Consider the following 23,880-nt stretch of genomic DNA (forward strand, 5'->3'; position numbering starts at 1 on the left):
CTTGTTTTCATGCTATTAAACACTTGTATGATACGCAAACGTACCATTCATTTTACAGACTCACGTGATTCATCCATACCAGTACATAAAATTATGATCGTGAATAAACAGTGTGTTAATTGATACACACGAAAAATCAGTAAGGTTGTAAGAAAACTTTAAAAAAATACAAACGTGAATAATCACACTTTATTAGTCATTCCTATTTTATTTTACACTGTAGATCCTAATTTCCCTGTCCATACTTTGCAATACACTACAACAGTTTCCTCCATGCTTTCTGGTAAAAATCTGAGGCGTTTGTCTCTTAAAACTAGCTTCAATATGGAGAATGATCTCTCTACATCTACGGATGTGACAGGATATTATTGAATTCGGGAGCGAGTGTAGGTGTCAAACATTTTAGTATATCCACATTATCAGCACCAGCCAAATATTTGTTTATAGCTACCACGATGTCTTAGCCCAGATTTCGTTTAAGGAAATCACGACATTTTGTTTGCAGACGGAGTCCGAGGATTCCTGGGATACTTTCCAGTTCATGCTTCACGTTCTCCATGATTTCCAGCGAATCACCAAGGGGAGTTAACGGCATAATTACTTGACATTTTCTTGAAGACCGCTTGAAAAACACGTTAAAATATACATAATAAAGGTCGAAAACATGCACAATAAATCCAAAATTAGAAATGCATGGACTAATCTCGAACATGTGTATATATATGTACTATTAAACTTAATAATTCGTCCAATTTCACTTTCAAACGCACATCCTTGTCGGATTTGGAGGTCTACATTTCGACGAACAAAATATGCATTTGCATACAATCCGATGTCTAGTTATTACCCACTGAAGTTGAACAATGACGCGAAAGACCTGCCAGCGAATACCTTCCATCTTGATCGGTGTTCCTAAAAATCACGGACTTTGAACAGAGCCTGTCTGTTGGCCCCAGTTCTGCTATATCTTTCTCAGTCTCCGTCAGCCACGTGGAACGTACTACCTTGCTACACCAGAAGCTGAACGGCTGACTCACCAGTCTGTTTGGAGATAATCTTGCTACTCTCCAATTCCTGGCACAATCTCTCTATCTGGGAGCAGAGCTCTGAATAGTGACGTCTCCAGTATTCCCTATCTTCAAACGGCCTAGGATATTTTTGAGAATTCTTCTCTCTCTGACTCCCAGATTTTCAATTAAACCTTTTCTATTTAGTGACAGACAGTCTATGGCATACAAGGCTAAGACTGAATGACTTCTGTAGTGTTTCAGCGTCAGGTGTTCTGAGTCTGTCGATAGGCCAGTTCTAGCTTGTTACCTCTCGCGGAAAGGATTTCCCCTCTCTGACACGCTGGGCTCAATCCCATCTCCGAGGTACTAACTTTTCTCCGCTCGTTTGATTTCGTCCTCTTTTAGTGAAATCTCCCTGTTGGCCTATTTGAGGTTTGGTAAAGTACTTGGTGACGTACGGAGTCCCGCTTTGGCAGTCTGTCTTCTGAGACAATTGGTCTAGAACTAAATCAAATCAAACCAAACCCCATGGCACTACAGCCCTTGAAGGGCCTTGGCCTACCAAGCGACCGCTGCTCAGCCCGAAGGCCTGCAGATTACGAGGTGTCGTGTGGTCAGCACGACGAATCCTCCCGGCCGTTATTCTTGGCTTTCTAGACCGGGGCCGCTATCTCATCGTCAGATAGCTCCGAAATTCTAATCACGTAGGCTGAGTGGAGCTCGAACCAGCCCTCAGGTCTAGGTAAAAATCCCTGACCTGGCCGGGAATTGAACCCGGGACCTCCGCGTAAGAGGCAGGCACACTACCCCTACACCACGGGACCGGCTAGGGAATTGAGCCAACGGGACGTGGTGTTCCCAAGCGGTCATCCATCCAAGTACTGACCACATCCAATGTTGCTTAACTGCGGTGATCTGACGAGAACAGATGTATTCAACATGGTACGGCCGTTGGCCAATTGGTCTAGATCGCCACTATTTCCAGAGATTCAGCGATGTCACATAGCCCTTAAGAGCCCGTGAGTTCAACTATCCACCGCTTATTTCCTGTCCCTCTCATACGCAGTGCACGTCAGTTGAGGAGGGGTTTGCTGATCAGAACGGTGCACAGTGCCATGACAGAACACAACATTCAAATGTCTGCTCATTTCTGAACTAAAAAATATTTCAGTGCATTACAATAATTATGGGTGTAATTCTTCGTTTTCTGCATGGTCTTTTTCCAATTTCCTGGAGTCGGTACTTTGTTTTGGATTTAGCCTTGTTTTACGGTCGGATGCTTTTCCTGACGCTTGGCAGGTTCAATCCTGGCTCAGTCCGGTGGTTTTTGAAGGTGCACAAGTACGTCAGCCTCGTGTCGGCAGATTTACTAGCACGTAAAAAGAACTCCTACGGGACTGAATTCCGGCACCTCGGCGTCTCAGTAAACCGTAAAAGTAGTTAGTGGTACGTACAGCAAATATTCAAAAACCTCATGCAAACCCTATGCTGAGGGATGTATTGACTGTTGCGTGTTTCTGTGGTGATTTATAATGTGATGTGTTGTATATAAATGAAGAAGTGCATTAAGACGAACAAAAACACCCAGCCTCCGAGCTCGAGGAATTAATCGAAGTTGAGATACCCATCCCGGCTGTGAATCGATCCTGGGGTCCTCCGAACCGGACAATTATGGGCGTAATTTGACCAAAAATTCAAGGTCGTCACCAAGCGACAGGATGCAACCTATGCACAGTCTGCAGTACAGAATGTTACTGTCTTTTCACTAACGCTCCCGAACAGAAAAATAGGTGAAAAGAGACGGGAGGGAGAAATTTCCACTGCAGATAAACTATAGTCCGACCGGGCGAGTTGGCCGTGCGCGTAGAGGCGCGCGGCTGTGAGCTTGCATCCGGGAGATAGTAGGTTCGAATCCCACTATCGGCAGCCCTGAAGATGGTTTTCCGTGGTTTCCCATTTTCACACCAGGCAAATGCTGGGGCTGTACCTTAATTAAGGCCACGGCCGCTTCCTTCCAACTCCTAGGCCTTTCCTATCCCATCGTCGCCATAAGACCTATCTGTGTCGGTGCGACGTAAAGCCCCTAGCAAAAAAAAAACTATAGTCCGCCTCTGTGGTGTAGTGGTTAGTGTGATTAGCTGCCACCCCCCCCCCCGGAGGCCCGGGTTCGATTCCCGGCTCTGTCACGAAATTTGAAAAGTGGTACGAGAGCTGGAACGGGTTCCACTCAGCCTCGGAAGGTCAACTGAGTAGAGGTGGGTTCGATTCCCACCTTAGCCATCCTGGAAGTGGTTTTCCGTGGTTTCTCACTTCTCCTCCAGGCAAATGCCGGGATGGTACCTTACTTAAGGCCACGGCCGCTTCCTTCCCTCTTCCTTGTCTATCTCTTCCAATCTCCCCATCCCCCACCAAGGCCCCCGTTCAGCATAGCAGGTGAGGCCGCCTGGGCGAGGCACTGGTCATCCTCCCCAGATGTATCCCCCGATCCAATGTCTCACGCTCCAGGACACTGCCCTTGAGGCGGTAGAGGTGGGATCCCTCGCTGAGTCCGAGGGAAAAATCCAACCCTGGAGGGTGAACAGATTAAGGAGAAGAAGACGAAGAACCACAACCCTGTTCTGCGCCCGCTCGGGCAACGATTACAGCGAGTTTGAACCAACAAGTCTCCATGCAGGCGAGTCCCGGTCCCACTGTCGAAGTGCATGAAACTTATCCGGGGAGGTACAGTATGGCTTCGTCTCGCCAGTGTAGTGGATTATATCCAACTAACATAGGTATACAGTAACCAGAGAGGTGGGGGGGGGGGGGTAGAAAAAGTAATGTACAGGAAGTTGTAGCACTGAAGATGAAAATCCACAGTCTGTTTGCAGTCCTTTGACCGAGCAAAGGATGGAATGAATGAAGCCTCTATTTAGCGGTGAGGATAGAAACTGTGCTGGCTGCTGAAGCCCGTCGCACTCCTCTGGGGCAGTGATTAGTGACTGACTGACGAAAATGAAGTTATACTGGAGAGTGTTGCTGGAATGAATGCTGACAGAGACAACCGGAGTACCCGGAAAAAACCTGTACCGCCTCCGCTTTGTCTAGCCCATAGGCCCTATCTCACATGGAGTGACTGGGATTTGAACGACGGAACTCGGTAGTAAGATGCCGACGCGCTGCTGCTTGACCCACGGTGGCTGTAGCACTGAAGCATGCTCAAATGCAATCGACTTCAACCAAGTTCGAACCCGCCACCTTGCAAACAGAGGAACAACAACTAATCAACTGTGCCACTGAGGCGGACACTCTTGCATTCAGAAATCATGCATGTCAATCGAATGATCCGGGATTCGATTTGCAACTTCGAGCACAAAAAGCGATATCCTAACGACGAGCTTTGCGCTGCGGGTCCAACTACGATGTCACGGAGCTGTCATATCCCCTACAACTTGGCACTAGTGGAGTTATATTAACTGTGCAACTTCAACAGTGCTCCGACTTTTCCAAAACAAAAAAAACTGTCATGACTACAGATGAAAAACAAATGCATGTCTATATGCTGGAAGCTTTATTTGTGAGCCCTCTTGACTCTCCACTTCGTATATCAACTACAATACAAATAGAAGTAAAGTTAAAGCATCCCTCGAGACACATCCTTGTAGCTGACATGATGCATGTAACGATGTCAAACTTAAACTGTCTGAGGGAAAGCTTTTCAACTGGTTTCCCTAGAGTACAACCAACTCCACGAACGTGTCTCGTCCAGTGAAGGCTATAGAAAAAGGACTCCAATTTACCCACACAAAATGTCGATGCAAAATGAGATTTCGAAGTTCCCTGCACAGACAAAGAGGAGGAAAGCATATGGCAGGTTGCTGTTACCAGTTAACCCCTAAGTGTGCGGCATTGCAAATGTGCAAAGGAGAATTTACTTGCTTGCTATCCATCCTCTTAGACATTTGAGCGTTGTTATTTTTTGCTATACAAAATTGTAAATGTGTGCATTTATTCCTACCTTGCAGATGAACTCGCTAGGATAACAGCGATGTACTATCATTTCATGTATCCCTGGATTGTTTATTTTCGATGTAAAGACGATACTGGAGTTGAATCTCCCCAATTGCAAAGTTATATTGAGTGCTGTTAAACTGTACACTATGAAGTGGACTGTGTGTTTTTTTTAAAGGACCGTAGTAGGCGTTCTCACCGATTTTTTAAAAAACTAGACCTATGACAGTGAAGGTAAATACAGCGGTAAAATGTGTTTTACCTTAAGAGTATCCATGAGCACGGATATTTCTCAAGAATAAAATGTAGCTGTAGCCTCTTCAGCTAATTGTACAGTTTTGCATATACCAGTATTAAAACATGCAAAGGTCGTCATATTTTGACTTCGAAATGATACATTTTTAAATATGTTTACGACCATATATCACTTTTGCTATGAAAAAAATTATATGTGAAAGAAATAATACATTGTTCATGTAAGCTTTTTTTTCTTGCTATTTGCTTTACGTCGCACCGACACAGATATGTCTTATGGCGACGATGGGGTAGGGAAGGCCTAGGAATTGGAAGGAAGCGGCCGAGGCCTTAAGGTACAGCCCCGGCATTTGCCTGGTGTGAAAATGGGAAACCACGGAAAACCATCTTCAGGGCTGCCGACAGTGGAGCTCGAACCCACTATCTCCCGATTACTGGATACTGGCCGCACTTAAGCGACTGCAGCTATCGAGCTCGGTTGTTCATGTAAGGGCGGAGGCAAATGACCTTACTCGTATGCTTAGCGTTACGAGGCTGATAATCTTGTTGTTTTCCCAATGAACACAAAAGCACACACTGCCATTAAATTACTTCGGACGTTTTTTTACAGCATCAAGTTCAGAAATCTCGCACATTCTTACAATTTTCTCCAGAGTTAATCAAGATCTGTAGAAGTAATTTCTTAATAGCAAAGGCAACACTTCCCTCCCGCTTCATCTCCGACCCCGCACTTTCAGCAAATATCTTTCGAGGGACTGTTTCACCGAGATTTAACCAGCCACCTGATATTAATGTTTTGACAACTATCAGTGTGCTATGTTACCATTCCCGGCTCCATCACTGGCCCGGAGTCTGGAAGGGGATTAAATTATAATGCTATATAATGTTCTTGACTTTACGACCCACTAGCTACTTTTTCGGTTTTCGGAGACGCAGAGGTGCCGGCATTTTGTCCGGCAGGATTTCTTTTACGTGCCAATAAAACTACCGACACGAGGCTGGCGTATTTTGAACACCTTCAAACACCACCGGGCTAAGTCAGGATCGAACCTGCCAAGTTGGGGTCAGAAGGCCAGTGCCTCAACCGTCTGAGCCACTTAGCCAAGGAGAAGGTTTACTTGGTTTAGTAATGAACTAGAGAAAAAAGAATTGGGTAAAAATTCTGTTCTCGACAAACCTAAAAATGTTCTTCCATAGCTTCTCACAAACTCCAGGCGAATGCCGGGATGGTCCAATACTGCAGACAAAAGTCGCGTTCTTCCCATTGGTAGGCCCTAATTAATTAGAAATGCTCAAACCAGTGTCGACGCCAAAACTGCGCATGCGTTACACTTCACAAGCTCAAAGTACACTATACTGGACTGTGACCAGTCGGACGAGTAACAACAGCAACACCAACAACTCGAAGAAGCGAAAAGCTCAGTAGCTCAGATGCTAAAGCGCTGGACTTCAGAGCTCAAGTAAGTGGGTTCGATCCCAGCTTATACCGGTAGTATTACAAGGTGGTCGTATACATCAGCCTTGTGTCGGTAGATTTACTGGCACGTAGAGGGATTCCTGTGGGACAATTCTAGGACATGGACGTCACCGAAAATCGTGTAGTTAGATGGACGTAAAATCAAAATCACTGCAATTATTACCAAAACGATAAACTGACTAAGAATATAAAATAAAAACGATACATTACAGTATAATAAATGGCTTTGCTGACAGGAACTCGTGTTTACAGTGCACTATGTCTTCTGGTATGGGCTAGAGCAATTTTGTTACTTTCATTGACCTGTCACTGTGAAAGTGACTGAGATATGAGCGATGCTAGTAATGCCATACCTTCTGCAGCCAGTCCCTGTTATGAATGATCTGCAAATGTTGCTCATAGGATCGGCTGGTGCATGCATTTCAGTGGGCTTAGAAGACTGATATGCAATAGCAACTTCTGGCTCGGTGAGGAAAGCAACGGGAAACTACCTCACTCCTCATTTCCCTAGTATGCCTCTTCAGTGATGCCTAGGCCATCTATGACAGCTGATGAGGATCAAATCAGCTTAAGGGCTGAAGACTGAACATACAAATACACAGTATGATAAAAAAACTCGTTACTTAAAATGTAACACGTCGGGTTAGGGCGACGAATAAGTTGTTCCTAAGGCCTGCCTACAGATTTTGAGCAGTTTCTGGACGTTTGACGTAACTACGGAATCTTAACACATGAGTATATTAGTTCACTGCCATATTCCAGTAAAATTTGTTCCTGAAATATCTAAATAATAATACCGAGCGAGTTGGCCGTGCGGTTAGGGGCGCGCAGCTGTGGCCATGCATTCGAGTCATAGTGGGTTCGAATATCCGGGGTCGGCAGTAATGAAGATGGTTTTCCGTGGTTTCCCCATTTTCACGCCGTAAAAATGCTGGGACCGTACCTTAAATAAGGCCACGGCCGCTTCCTTCCCACTCCTGCCCTTTCCTGTCCCATCGTCAACATAAGGGCTATCTGCGTCTGTGCGACATAAAGCAAAGTGTAAAAATAAAAACAAGTAAATTCTGGAGAGCAATTTTTTTTCGACGAGAAATCTTGAAGCTCATGGCAAGATCAGCAATACAGAGGTAGGTAATCAGGAACTATGTAGAAAAATATTATTATACAGTCGTCCTTATCGCTTCCTTTCTATTTCTAGTAAATAGAAGCTTCATATAAAATTGAAAAGTCTGCTTTCATCAACCCCCAAATTTCAACACGAACAACTACGTAATTGAATTGTTAGAATGAAAATGGGAGTTTAATGATGATGATGCTTGTTGTTTAACCCTTTACTGCATACTGTTGCCCTCAGGCAACATAACTTTTCACCTGTATAAATGGATACAAATTGTGGACAGTGGTAGTTTTACGGCACACCTTCAACTGTACAGTCAATTAAAGACATATACCAGTGATGAATTTTTTTACATAAGACAAAACAACCCTACACCCAAAGGTACTCCTATCGAGCTCGATAGCTGCAGTCGCTTAAGTGGGGCCAGTATCCAGTAATCGGGAGATAGTGGGTTCGAGCCCCACTGTCGGCAGCCCTGAAGATGGTTTTCCGTGGTTTCCCATTATCACACCAGGCAAATGCCGGGGCTGTACCTTAATTAAGGCCACGGCCGTTTCCTTCCACTTCCTAGGCCTTTCCTATCCCATCGTCGCCATAACACATATGTGTTGGTGCGACGTAAAGCAAATAGAAAAAAAGGTACTCCTTACACCCCGTCAATATCCACGCGTACCAACCACCGTTTATTTTACGTGGGCCCTCCCCATCACATTACCACAGGCTTCAGGAGTACCTCTGGCTCAACCTCAAAGACATTACCGACCTATGGTCGTGCAAGTTGTACTTGCGCCTTGCAGTACGTACCCATGGCCAGTAGGCAGTAATGTTCGGTCTTTGAATGTTAAAAACTTAGCGTGAAATCGTATATATACCCTGTTATGGCAATTTTATTTTTGCGACGGAAGAAAAACATGGAATTTGTGATATTAAGCATTTATCCTCTCTTCGTTAGGTGTGTTTGGTGAAGAACCGCTTTGTGCTTTCAACATTTTTACGACGAGCATTATTGTTACAGAAGCTATAAGGAGTAACTTGCTTTCGTGCGTAACGTCCCTTGTTATACTGATTAACCTTTATTTTCACTATAACAATCTTATTCAATTGCCTTTTAAAGACCCCACAATCAATGCAGGAATTAAATTACTTATCTTAATACCACTACATCTTTTTCGTGAAGTGCTACGCAATTACTTACGAAATAGAAAAGATCAGTGGCACGGTCCCTCGAAGAGCGAACCCAGCACGCGCCGCAGTCCTGCGTAGCCAAGCGCGCCAATTCAAACGTGTGAACTTCGTTTTCTGTAGATCGTATAAGTTAATTTCCGAAATAAATGTTTTGGCCGTTGTGTTATTCTTGGCTCATTTAACGTGTGTGCAAAGATTACGTAAGATCCGTGATTCCCCGGTACGCACCCTTTCGTTGTTAGAATAAGTTATAAAGTTAGTAATTTATACGGGTAAATGCGCTATACACCGTGTAGAGCCCTGCCCAGAAACCAAACCCAAACCCCATGGCACCACAGCCCTTGAAGGGCCTTGGCCTACCAAGCGACCTCTGCTCAGCCCGAAGGCCTGCAGATTACGAGATGTCGTGTGGTCAGCACGACGAATCCTCTCGGCTGTTGTTCTTGGCTTTCTAGACCGGAGCCGCTATCTCACCGTCAGAGAGCTCCTCAATTCTAATCACGTAGGCTGAGTGGACCTCGAACCAGCCCTCAGGTCCAAATAAAAATCCCTGACCTGGCCGGGAATCAAACCCGGGGCCTCCGGGTAAGAGGCAGGCACGCTACCCCCACACCACGGGGCCGGCAGAGCCCTGCCCGGGTATACAAAATAATATCTACATCCGCGAATGTTTATCCGCATCCGCAAAATGGTTATACACGGATACTGTAAATATTTAAATACAGTATATTACATCCAAGGTATTGAAACCGGCAGTTCTGTTAACATAATACAATAGGCCTGACACCTGTCACCAGAACCACTACAGTCACAGGTTTATGAGGGATTTTCCCTTGCGACAAAGACTGGCGTATTGACCTTTGCTCCTTCCTTCCACTAATTGCGAGCAGGAGCCAGTTAGGCTTAGGTAGGATTTACGGCTTTATGGTCTCAAGGCTCTCTATATATCACCCTTCTCCCATACCAATGTCAAGGATCGCCTAACCACTAGGAAAAATAACAGTATACCTGAGTGAAAATCAATAAACGTCATTATTGAGAAATTATCGGCAAAATTATCCGCACTGCCATATAGTTTGTATCCGCCAAGACACTAACTTTAACACTTTAATGAAGACGGACTTTTTGAAGATGCTCTTAACACACCATGGCACAACATTCAGTTCATAAAGGACATTGACGGAAAAGTAAATCATTTTAACGAACTACTTCTGACTCTGTATGACAGACATGCACCACTCCGCACTGTTAGGGTAAAGAGACCTTCAAACCCATGGCTGTCCCAAGAAATACGTGACCAGATGAAAATAAGAGACGCAGCCTATAATTATTACGTGAAATATCCCACATCTGACAATTTCGGAAAGTATAAAAAACTCCGAAACAGAACAACACAGTTAATTAGAAATGCTAAAATACGTCACTCTTATGACATTTTGAACACTCAAAATTCTAGTCAGATCTGGAAATCTCTTCGCGAAATGGGATTATGCAAAAACAAGACAAATGACAACAACTGTAATGTACCACTAACTGACCTAAACTCATACTTTAGCTCACGATCCTCTCAGATTGACGAACAGACCAAAGCAGCAGTAATTAACAGAATATCCTCAAAACAAGATATAATGTGCGATCGAGAAGGCAGTGACTGATGATGTTCGCGAGTAAATACCTTGCTCAAGTTTTGGTATTTAATAGATGTTCATAATCGTTATATTAGTGTAAGAGTGATCAGAAGTAAATATTTAGATCACCTACTATATTCTTGTAAGTAAGATACCTGACATTATTTCCGTGGTCCTTGTGTGAAGTGACGAACTATAGAGATAACCTAAAACCCTTTGTTGACCCACTCAAAATGGCCACCTCTCTTGATAGAGGTCGGCATTTATCGAATTCAATGAATGAAAAAATCAATGATATTTTTCCTCAACAGACACCATGCAAGCCAACAAATAATAATAACAACACCGTAAATAACCCTCCACATCCTAACAGTGCATCAGGTAACCAAATGACAACCGTCACAAGTAGGCCTAGTAACGAACGTAATTCAAGGTTAAGCTATTCTGCTGCAATACAGTCGTACCCCTCCAAAGAACAAGCTATTGTAATCGAATCTCATGACGGGATCAGTATCAAGGATTATGTGCTAGCTATAGGTAAACTTACAACCCCTAGCAACATTCGGTTTGTTTCACGTATATCGAACGGAAGGATATGCATCTTTCTCTCTAGTAAGAAAAATGTCGAAGATCTGATATTGACAAACCCTAAGATCTTAATAAACAATGTATCACTGGAAATACGACCCCTTCTAACAAAAAAACAAGCGTATTATATTATCCAACGTCTGTCCTGTGATCCCAAACTATGTTATTGAAGAGGAATTGTTAAAACTCGGTGTGAAAATCATGTCTAGGATTACCCCAATCAGAGCAGGTTTGTCAATTCCTGGATTCTCCCACATTTTAAGCTTTCGAAGACAAATGTACATTCAGAATGAAGACTTTGATAAACTCCCCGAATCCCTTCATCTCGAATACGATGGTACAAACTACTGGATTTACCTATCATCCGATTCACCCACTTGTTTTCTTTGCCATACCGAAGGACATCTGGCCAAAGATTGTCCTAACAACGTATCACTTCCAAAAGATGAATCCTCTTCCAATAATTTTCCTCAGCTCCAAGAGATTTCACAAAAGTCACAGGTCGAAAACCCCAAAACAGACATCGGTACTTCTAGCTCTTCTAGCTCACTCCCAAAAGATAGGCCTACTCAAGAAGCCACTTCAATGACCAACCCTGACTTAGCACTTAGCCAAGTCTGTAATGATCCTCCCTCCTCCAGAATTCAAATTGAGAGAGAAATTGCAGCACCTATGGAAACACACGCCACCCCTACAACAGTGAATTTTCCTGGATGTAAAAGGCCAATTTCACTAGCTAGCAGTGAAACAACTAATCCAAATCCTCCTGATGGCAACAAATCCATACTGGCCTCTCCTGAACAAATAGAAAACCGTAAGACAAATCACACTTCCAAGAAACCCAAGACAGACACGCAAAAATCAATAAGTGATATGCTCCTGCCAGTAAAACAAGTTTTGGAAGCTGACCCATCAATATTCCCCCTCAGCTACCTACAGCTCCAGTCCTTCTTTGAAAATACAGTTGGTGCCAAGGACATATCAGAAATTGCTTCAAACTACACACAAGACTTAGAAGGTCTTGCTAAAGCCCTTCAAAAACTCTATCCTTACTATACCGATAAAAGCATAAAAAACAAAAGCACTCGAATAGTAAAAAAACTACTGAAATCCGCCAGTCAAAGTGAAGACCCAACGCATATCAATGTAACGCCAGACTATTCCAGCGACGACAATTCCTTCCCAGTATAACAATGGAGATAAACCTCGTTCTGCTTTTGATCATTATTATGGCAACATTACTCCAATGGAATCTTAACAGTTATCGATCACAGTTAGAATATCTACAACTCCTAATAAACAAACACCAACCATCTGTTATCTGTCTCCAAGAAACAAACTTTCAGAACGACTTTGCTGCCAATCTAAGACTCTACAGTGTCTACCACAAAAATAGAACTAATGTGAATCATGCGAGTGGAGGAGTAGCTACTTATATCAAAAACAATATCTATGCAAAGGAAATTACTATTAACACTAATTTGGAAGCTGTAGCAATTTCAGTCCATCTACCACCTTCTCTATGTATCTGCAATGTTTATATTCCAAACAGTTATTTGTTTCAAGGTGACGATCTACGAAACCTTATCCACCAACTACCTAAACCATTCATCCTAGTAGGCGACTTCAACAGCCACAACACGTTATGGGGTAGCCATAGTTCTGATGCAAGAGGAAAAGAGATAGAAAAGATACTTGATGAATTTGATTTAATTCTAATGAACTCTACTGCTCCAACTCGCTTTGACATAGCCCACGGCACTTGTAGTAGTATAGACCTAACCATCTGCACACCGGACGTAGCAACCCTTTTCAACTGGTCTGTTTATTCAACACTCCAAGGAAATAGTGACCACTTCCCGATACTAATCAATAATGAAAATTCTTCTGTCAACTCCTCATTTATTAACAACTCCAAATGGAACTTAAATAAGGCAGATTGGACAAAATTTAGGCAGACAGTCAATAACCACTTAAAAGACTTAACCCCTCCAAATGATTTCCCTTCTAAGCACATAAATATCATTGTTCAAGATTTCACAGAAGTTCTTGTTAAATCTGCAGACATGAGTGTTCCAAAAGTAACCTCAAACTCCTTTAAGAAAAAAGTACCTTGGTGGAATGACACTTGTAAGGAGGTTATTAAGAATAAGAATCGTGCTTTCTACCTCTACAAAAGAAAACCCACACCTGAAAATAAAGCCCAATTTCAGAAATATAGAGCAATCGCTCGAAAAGAAATTAAACTCAGCAAAAAGAATTCATGGCTATCATTTGTCTCCTCGCTAAGTTCCCAAACCCCACAAAAGGAAATGTGGAATAAACTTCAAAGAATAAATGGCAAATATAATCACTTCTACATTACTTCCCTCAGAAACTCTGTTGATGGAACCTTCATAAACAAACCTCAAAACATCGCTGATAAATTAGCTGACACATTTGCCGAGATCTCTAGTGACAAAAATTATGATCCTGAATTTCTCCATACAAAGAAATCCAGTGAATCCGTTGATCTAAGGAAAGCTATCTCTGACCCTAACTATAATCTAAACGATACTTTTCAACTACAGGAAATAATTACTGAACTTGACAAATGTGGCAAATCTAGTCCTGGCCCAGATACAGTCCCTTATGAATTTCTAAAACAGCTTCCACTAAGTGCAATAAATTATCTTCTGGCCATTTTCAACCACATATGGAGCTCTAAGACATTTCCTGACCAATGGCGAAATGCCATTGTAGTTCCAATACCCAAACCAGGGAAAGACAACTCAATTGCAGAAAATTATCGCCCTATTGCTTTAACTAATGTGATGTGTAAACTCATGGAGAAAATAGTCAACAAAAGATTACGCTGCTATCTCGAGCACATAAATTTCTTCAGTAATGTGCAAAACGGGTTCCGTAAAGCACACTCCACAACAGACACTTTGATAAGTCTGGAATCTGAAATACAGGAAGCGTTTCTCAATAACCAACACCTAATAGCAGTCAGTTTAGATATTAATAAGGCATATGACATGGTATGGAAAGACTATGTAATCAAAGTTCTAATGACACATAATATATCTGGAAATATCCTATATTTCATTTATAATTTTCTCCAAATGCGCCGAATTCAAGTTAGAGTAAATGGAATGCTGTCAAAGGAAGTAGTAATCAACAATGGAGTCCCACAAGGATCAGTTATCAGTGTAACACTGTTTCTTGTGGCAATTAATGGTATAGTCTCTAACATCCACTCACCAGTTAAGTGTTGCCTTTTTGCTGACGATTTGATAATCTTCTGCCCAGGGAAAAACATTACAACGACTCAACTCCTATTACAAGAATCAATTGTAAATATTCAAAACTGGACTAAAACCACAGGATTCAAATTTTCTAAAACTAAAACCAAATGTATTCTCTTCTCCAAAAATAAACATACTATCGCTAACCCTGAATTATATATGGAAGACCATAAAATTGAATCAGTTAAAACTATTAAAATTCTAGGACTTCTATTTGATAACAAGCTCACCTGGACCCCATACCTTAAAAATCTTAAAGACGAGTGTCAAAGAAGAATGAATATCATGAAAATTCTCTCAGCAAAAAACTGGGGAGCAGACTACCATGTCCTAATGAACACATACAGAGCCACAATCAGAGCCAAACTGGATTATGGCAGTATAGTATATTGTTCTGCCAGACCATCTACTCTTAAGATCCTTGATACCATCCAATCTTCAGCTCTTCGAATTGCCCTAGGAGCCCACCGCACCAGCCCCATAGCTAGTATAGAGATTGAAGCCAACGAACCACCACTTGAAATCAGACGTAAACAGCTGAGTTTGACATACGCACTCAAGATAGCTGGTACAAGTAACCAACACTTGAAAAAACACCTAATTTCAAAGAGACATAAAGGAAAACTAACTGGATCTCAACCCCAACCCTTTAACATCAGAATATCCAATCTTCTCAAAGAAATAAACCTCAGCCTTCCACCCATTTTATTTCCACACAACTCACTAGATACCCCTCCATGGAAAACTCATTTGCCTCCAGTCAACTGGGAATTGAACAACAATCTTAAAGCTCAAACTGACACAGCAAAATTCCAACAGTTATTTAATGAAATTTGTAATAGATACTCATCATATAGTGCAATTTATACTGATGGATCAAAATTCAATGAGAGAAATGGTTGTGCAGTGAAATATAAAGACTATAGTAAGCTATACAGATTACCAGATATTTTTACAGTGTTTACAAGTGAACTGTATGCTCTTAAACAGGCCATGATTCATATTTCAAAAGCAAGCTACAACAACTCATTCATAATATTCTCTGATTCCACAAGTGCATTAACTTCAATACAAAATCCATCAACAACACACCTACTTGTTAAAGAAATTCAAATGCTGTACCACAAGATCAAGATCGCAGGAAAAAATGTTATTTTTATGTGGATCCCATCTCACAGAGGAATACCAGGCAATGAATCAGTTGATCAAGCAGCAAAAGAAGCTACTAGTCTCCCAATCAACGACCGTCAAATTGCTACGCCACATTCTGATATCATCGCTTATATCAAAATCAAACTACACGAACAATGGAAAATGAACTGGCTTAAAACTTCCACTAGCAACCTCCAAAAAATTAAAATGATATCTACAAGAACATATCCTCTCCAAAACCTCACCAGACATGAACAAGTCTTAATCTCCCGACTAAGGATAGGACATACGAAGATCACCCACAACTATCTCCTAGAAAAGAAACAACCTCCCACCTGCAGCAAATGTAACTGCTCTCTCACTGTCAAGCATATCATCTCAGAATGTCAACTGTATGACCATTGGCGCCAACACCACAACATACCTAAAGGAATGGAACTGACATTGTCTTCTCCAGCACTGAGTCATCAAGTCATCAACTTCCTCAAAGACACTGGCTTGCACTCCAAAATGTAATTACATTATACTTATTTTTTTTCTTTACATTTTTATAATTACAATATTATTATTACCATTATTCTGTAATCATATGTAAGAGTCGCGATAAGACCTTGGAGTTAAAGCGACTATAAACAACCCTAATAAAAAAAAAAGATATAATGGCGAGCAGTTCTACTTTTCTCATGTGACCCCCCAGTGACGTTAGGGTAGTCTTCAGTGAAATAAAGTCAGGGTCCACTGGCCATGATGGAATCAACCTGTCTCTTTTAAAAAGAATCATAGACATCATACTTCCACGCATATCATTAATAACACACTGATGACTGGAGTATTTCTTTCGAATTGGAAACATGCAATCATCCGACCTTTCCCTGAAAACAACAACCCCAACAGTCCCGAAGATTATCGTCCTGTAAGTATCCTTCCTATATTAGGAAAATTGTTGGAGAAAATAGTACATAAACAAATGATTGAATATCTTATACAGTAAAACTTACTTGACAAATATCAATCGGGATTCAGACAAAACCACAGTACTGCCACTGCATTAGTTAAAGTGACAAATGACATGCAACTAGCGATAGATAAAGGGCAAATGACTATACTTGTTCTCTTGGACTTAAGCAAAGCCTTCGATTGTGTAGATAGGGACATATTACTTGCTAAAATTAAGACGCTGAAATTTTCTTACAGCACTTTAACCTGGGTACACTCCTATCTCAGTGATCGTCAGCAGCGTGTATCAGTGGGAAACGATACATCTTCGTGGCAAACCACTAAGATGGGCGTGGCTCAGGGAGGATTATAGTCACCACTTTTGTTCTCATTGTACATGAACGACTTATGTGAGACGCTGACCAATTGTGAATATCACCTGTATGCAGATGATATTCAGTTATATATTCACACGAAGCCTAATGACTTAAACAATTCAATCACCAAGTTAAACGAAGACCTAGCAAATGTTAATGACTGGACTAGAAGGCATGGCCTGAATGTGAACCCATCAAAATCACAGGCCATCATAATTGGCATGTATAAATCTCATGCTAAAATACAAAACACGTCTACACCCAGTGTTATGCTCAGTGGAATACCAGTGACATTTAGCGATCATGTAAAGAACCTTGGAGTAGTATTCGATAAATATTTAAGTTGGTCGGAACACGTCACAAAAATTTGTCAAAGAGTATTATACTAATTACATTCTGCAAAAAGGGTGAGGGACTTCCTTCCAAGAAACACAAGAAAATTATTAGTACAGAGTCTAATATTTCCAATATTAGACTACGGAGATGTAGTTTATAATAGTATGAGCAAAACACTTTTATGTCGACTACAGCGAGCCTACAATGCTTGTGCTCGATTCGGATTAAATATCCCAATCCAAACTCATATTAGCCCTTTCCTCTCTCAGCTGTCATGGCTAAGATTGACTGAACGACGTAAATACCACGCTGTTTCCCTTCTCCAAGTATTCTGCAAACAAGCAAACCAGACTGTCTTAAAACAGACTTTAAATACCTCTCCCCTTCCGATAGAGCTCCTTCAAGGTCATCCACACGTTCCCTCTTGTCCTTTCCCATTCACCAAAGTAACTCGTACAACTCATTCATACCTGCTACCATACGTTTCTGGAACTCAATCCCAGCTGAAATTAGAGGCATAGGCAATCTGAGGCTATTTAAAAGGAAATGTTTAATGTGGTACTCAAATACGTAAAAAGTGATTTCACCAACGTAAAAATTTAATAATTAGCTCTTAATTATCAATAAGGATACAAAATTATAGAGGTTAAGTAAATTAATTTTAGTGATTTTTAGAAATATATGTAAAAATGATTTTATGTACATTATTCTGTAAATTGTATAAAGCTGTTGTATAATATGGTTTGGCATAATAGCAGGCTTTATAGCCTGAGCCCCGCCACATAAGAAAGGCAGTAAACTAAACTAAACTAACTTCGCGGATAACCGCAGAAAAATCCGCAGATATCCGCATCCGTGCAGGGCTCTAACCATAGGGGTCAAGTGAGTGCGATTAGGGCCTACGATTTACCGTTGCTGAGTTCCCGAGAACGAACAGAAATCATGTAACGCTCAATTATTTAGTGTTTGTTGTAATATTTTGGTGGCATCAATAGTGTAAAAATATCTTCTCGCGAAACCGTCAGATGAACACTGATGTTAAATTTGGCATGACAATAGTGTTGGTGGTTTAGAAGGTTCACACCGATTACATTTTTGAATCGTTTTGTTGAGAAACAATTATAAAACCTCTGGAGGTGGCGCTAAGAAATATGAAGATAGCAGGGTATCATGAGATGAACATGGATGAAACCAGCTTGTTACAGAATTTTAATTAAAATAACAGACAATTTGCTCAATTAATCCTGGTAATAAATGCGGGCCACAAATCTTAACAGAGTTTAATTTACCACCGCTGAAATCTCTGCAACGTCATGCAACCAACATAATCAGCGTACCATGCACAATTACGAAATGTAACTTCAAGAAGTGGGCGGCAAGTTGGGACACCTGTATACGATACCATGGGGAATCTGTTGAAAATACATGGAAAAGAACACACAATCTGCATAGTCTTTAATAATGTTAATTGTTTTTACGTTCCACGAACTACTTTTACGGTTTTTGGAGATGCCGATATGCCGGAATTTAGTCCCGCAGGAGTTCGTTTACGTACCAGTAAATCTACCAACACGAGACTGACGTATTTGAGCACCTTGAAATACCACCTTACTGAGCCAGGATCGAACCCGCCGAGTTGGGGAAGGCCAGCACCTCAACCATCTGACCAGCTCAGCCCAGCGCACAATCCTCAACTACAGTACACAACGCTAATAGTAAGTAGGCTCCATTAACATACCAGTTTCTCGTTTTCGTCCTCCATTTCTAGACGGGCTGCGATGCAATTTCGTGTGTCCAAAAAAGCTTTCCTCTGCGCATGCTCCATTAAATTGTGCATGAAGATACCAACGACGTTCACACACACAAAAATGATCACGTTAGCTGTAAGCTGGAACAAAAAAAAATGTACATGGATTATGTTTATTTCATTACTTACATTATACACAAATATTACACATTCGTAAGTAAGAGAAAAAATATATAATCAATATTAAATATCAACAAATTCTAAATTGACATGGCGAACATCGCACATCATCCCCGTGTCGGGCTTTTTACGAGTGTATGATTAATCTCGTTCGAGGACCAGGGCTTTGTGTATTTCAATACACATTTCTTCATATACATACAATAAACTACAGTTACAACCACCTCAGAAACACACAATAGTGAATACATCCCTCCACACGGGGGTGGCATCTGAAAGGGCATCCGGAAGTAAAACAGAGACAAATCCACATGTGAGACATGCATCCCACCCGCTACCCCACCAGAGTGTGAAAAGCGGTAGAAGAGGAAGATAATGAACACTATATATTGCAGTGATTATATGGAATTAAGGAAACAGTTTATGAAAACGAAATATTTACCCATTCTTAGAATTCAACGGTAGATGTCTTTGAGACTACTAGGGAAAGTGGCTATACTTGTACAAAAATTTTCTACGGTAGTGTGATTCGAAATTACTGGTCATGAAAGTTGCATAACGATTCTCCGTCACATTAGCAACTGGCAGAAGTCTAATTTCAGAGATAATTTTGGTTTACAAAGATCGATCAAGGTGGAATCAGGGTACAAACTATGAGCGAATAAATTTCAAGTACTGCGTTACATTGCAAATCCGTCACCACATTTTACTGAACGAAAGTGTATGTCGCCCTAAAAAGGGCCGAAATGTCATCAGGGTCGGACGAAGACGGGATAGGTAGTTGGAGGAAACTGAACTGCACTAACAATGGTTAGTTACGATAGGAAGTGCTGGAAGCAATGCCCTACTTGGTTTATGTACACATAGGCACACTGCTGGATAGACAATCTGTTGCACTCAAGTATAGCCATATTGTTGATATGCAGGTTTCGGCGATGAGTTGTCGAAGGCTCTCGGGATTTTCTGTCTCCTGGGAATAAACTCTGTTTTAAATGCCCCGACAGGAGGAAGTCTAATTGTGTTAAATCCGGTGACCTGACGGGCCATCCTCCTCCACTCCCTTCTCATTTTCATAGATGTGTCTTGCTCAGATGGTTACGGACGGCAAACGTCCAATGTGGTAGAGATCCAACCTCTTGAAACCTCAACGTTAAACGTTCTTCACGGGGTAGATCCTCCAGCAGAATTGGAAATTCATGGCGTAGAACGTGCACGTAGCGTATGCCGGTTAAATGGCCTTCGAAGAAATACAGTGGAATAAGGCGATCATCCAAAATTTTAGACCATGCATTCAGTCCCCATTGTATTTAATAGGCTGCCTGTCGCACCGAGTGGGGATTGTGAGAACTTCAACAGTGCATGTGGCGGTTGACTGTATCATTATTGTGGAACCGCGATTCGTCCGATAACAGGATTTCCTAACAGCCACTGCAAGACATTCATTTGGGCTTCGAAATCCCGCCCGTGGAGCTCTTGGTGTAGCTGTAGATGGTAGGCGTGATATTTATGCGAATGCAGTATTCGTAATACGGAAGCATGGCTGATGTTCATCTGTTGTGCGCCGTGTGTGATTTATTGCGAAAATGTGTCCAGAACAGCCTCCTCATTCTCGCCAGATGTTATGGTCTTGTCTCGGACAGGTGGTATCGTCTGGAGTACCCCTGTAGTTCGCAAAAGTCTTTCAACACTGCGGAAAGTCTTTACAGTCGGATGTCAGCTGCCCGGATACCTTTCCTGATAGGCCTACAGACGTAGTGCCTGCTACGAATTCTTTCTGATGATGATGCTGATGCTTGTTGTTTTAAGGGGCCTAACATCGAAGGTCATCGGCCCCTAATGGTACGAAATGAAAGAACAAAAATTTCATAGGCATCCACTGACCAAAATAAAAATAAAATATGTCATGAAGAATGAATGGATGGACAGGAACCCAACAAAACACAAAACAAACAAACAAAAACCAGTGGATCGGACTCAATACAGATCGAAAATAACATTATTACCGACCAAGGAACCACTTATAAAGCACAATGATGCTTGGTGTCTAAAGGAGGTGCAAAATCCACGTCTAAGGCCCCACAGAATGGTACATGTCGCGAGTAAAATAGAACCATGGTATGTGTCATGTTGGGGTATTAATCAGAAGTAGCGAAGACCCACGGTGTTCCACAAAAGATGGTACTACTCACAAGTATTGCAATACGTACAAGTAACGCAGACCTATGGTGTGTCTCACAATGGCGCAACTCATAGCCAACGCAAACCGAGAAGGTTCCCCACCAAGGTGTACTAAACACGGGCGCCGGTATTCCCGTGGTAATCCTCACATAGTGGGTACTAATCACAGGCAACGCAGACCCACGGTGCTGCTCATATATTGGTACAACTCACAGTCTACGCCCAGACCCGCGGTGTTGCTCACATGGGTACGACGCACGGGTACTGGAATCCACCAGGCCAGGCTTTTACTGCTACTAATCACAAACCTATTTCGTACCGAATTTAGTGGTACTACTCGCAAGTACAGGCAACCTATGGTGTTCCCCGCGTGATGGTACGATTCAAAATTAGTTTCATGGTTCTAATTCAGTCAGCCCTTGGTCGCCCCTTTTAGTCGCCTCTTACGACAGGCAGGGGATACCGCGGGTGTATTCTACATGTGCGTCCCCCACCCGCAGGGGGTACGAATTCTTTCTTACTCACCATTAGATAAGGAGCATGTCAACGCATTGGTCCGCGGAATACATAGCGAATGACTCAAACGACTCCGCTCCGTGTGCGCAGCGAAAATAAAACAGCGTTTTACTGCTTGCGTGTGGCACACAATGGCCTGTGTTTAGGAACAAAAGCTTCATATCGATGTAAAAACTTTTACGATGAAGGATTCGGATAATCAGTACTACGTTCTGTTAATTTGTACGCTAGCGTATGACTACATGCGCTACGCCACAGCGGTGAGTAAGACTTGTTATAAGAATGCCTCCGAGTGCGTGACTGCTCCAGTTCGAGGTTTCGTACGCTCTCTACGTCACTATATCGTAGTTTTAGTCGTTAATTTCGCATTCTGCTATACCCGGTCACCTGATACGACATCTTAACAGAGTTACAAGGTATACCGACGTACAATGAATGCTTCAAAGGATTTCATATTTTCCGAAAGGTCTACAGACGCATGGCGGGAAGGATAATCATGTTCAGAATCGTTTGCAGGATGTGCTTACAGTGCCTTAGTACCATTCGGGATCCTAGCAGAGAAAAATCGATCTCACGAGGATCTCACGCGTTTGTTGGGCTGCAGAACAAAATATTGGTAGGGGCACTTGCTACGCCTGGTTTAAGGAAGACGTGAATATTAATGACATTTTTAAAGTATGAAAATAAGTCAAAATTATTTTTATACATTGTAACCGTCCAGGCTTCTCCAGCCCTACTAATTTAATATAATATCATTTTACGCGATATAATTTGATATCAAGTTTATCCGCCATCGGCAATTATTCGTAATAACATATTTATTCAACGTCAATCATTTGTAATCAAGGCCTTTTGGAATCATATTGTATATATGATAACATCGTTTTATTATTTAAATTATTATATTATGTAGGATAGGAATTCATTATGTTGTAAATACGGTCAATATGTTGAGACATAGTTGTTTTCATTTCATCTCATATTTGTGTATACGGAAAGTTATTCTTAAAGCTGGGGATTTTGCGTGACTCATGGGTTTGGCGAAGGTAGTAAACAGCGACCCGCGCGCGAGGCTTGCTTACCAGCAGAGTACATCATCGCCACGCCTACTGGACTGGTCAAGAAAGAAGAGAAGGGGAGATGATAATGCGATCTACGAATCAGATGTTTCGTTATATAGAGATCTGAGATAAAGCTGTTACCAAGAGTGGGGGAGCCCGGTGATATTATCAAGTGCGGAGCGAGATACTTACGGATACTCCATCACTACTACTTCTACTGTGAACATCTACTTTGAACGACGTTATTTGATTTTTGAAACAGTGTGTGGTCGCTCCGCGACATAGTTATTTTTGTACAATGTGTTGTCGCTTCGATACAGTACTTAGGTGCGGTAATGTGATCGGATCTGCGTGAGACGAAACAAGCTTACGGCTTGTGTTATTTTCAGTAAATATTCTGGACGAATGTTTATTTCAAGTCCATGGAATTTTGGTACAAGTCTGTACCGTATAAATAGTATAGCTCAGTTGGATTGAGATTTCTACTAATATGGAAAAATTCATATCTCTGAATTTTCTCCTCATACGATCAACGCTGATCAGTTTTTAGAAGTATAGGGCCGATGTCTAATTTAAAGACTAGGCAAGTAGGGAGTGCTAGTCCAGATAGCCCGTACCATATCAGAGAAGGAAGGATGTCCATGGAGCAAATTCTACATCGAGAAGAAGAGAACGAGTAACCACGGAAACCAGATGACTTCAACGGAAGCTGCAATTGGTGAGCTTCAATTAGATAAAGCAAGCAAAAGTAAATTATAAATTCCTCCACGCTTTAAGGAACTTTTTCGATTCATCTCATTTTTTTGTATAATAAATTCATTTGTATTTTATATTGCGTTAATTTTCTTTCTTAAGCG

General features: G+C 41.7%; 1 protein-coding gene and 1 pseudogene across 1 annotated transcript in view; both read right to left on the minus strand.

Moving 5' to 3' along the window:
• The window catches only part of rut (rutabaga), a 1,268,721-nt gene that overhangs the window by 367,828 nt on the left and 877,013 nt on the right, over window positions 1-23,880 (minus strand). The window contains exon 7 of the mRNA XM_068226417.1: window positions 19,080-19,229. Coding sequence (XP_068082518.1) covers window positions 19,080-19,229 — 150 coding nt within the window. The remainder of the gene's footprint in view (window positions 1-19,079; window positions 19,230-23,880) is intronic.
• LOC136864997 (5S ribosomal RNA) lies at window positions 1,848-1,966 on the minus strand (annotated as a pseudogene).

The sequence above is a fragment of the Anabrus simplex genome, chromosome 2, assembly GCF_040414725.1.
Source record: "Anabrus simplex isolate iqAnaSimp1 chromosome 2, ASM4041472v1, whole genome shotgun sequence".
Taxonomy (NCBI): Eukaryota; Metazoa; Arthropoda; class Insecta; order Orthoptera; family Tettigoniidae; genus Anabrus; species Anabrus simplex.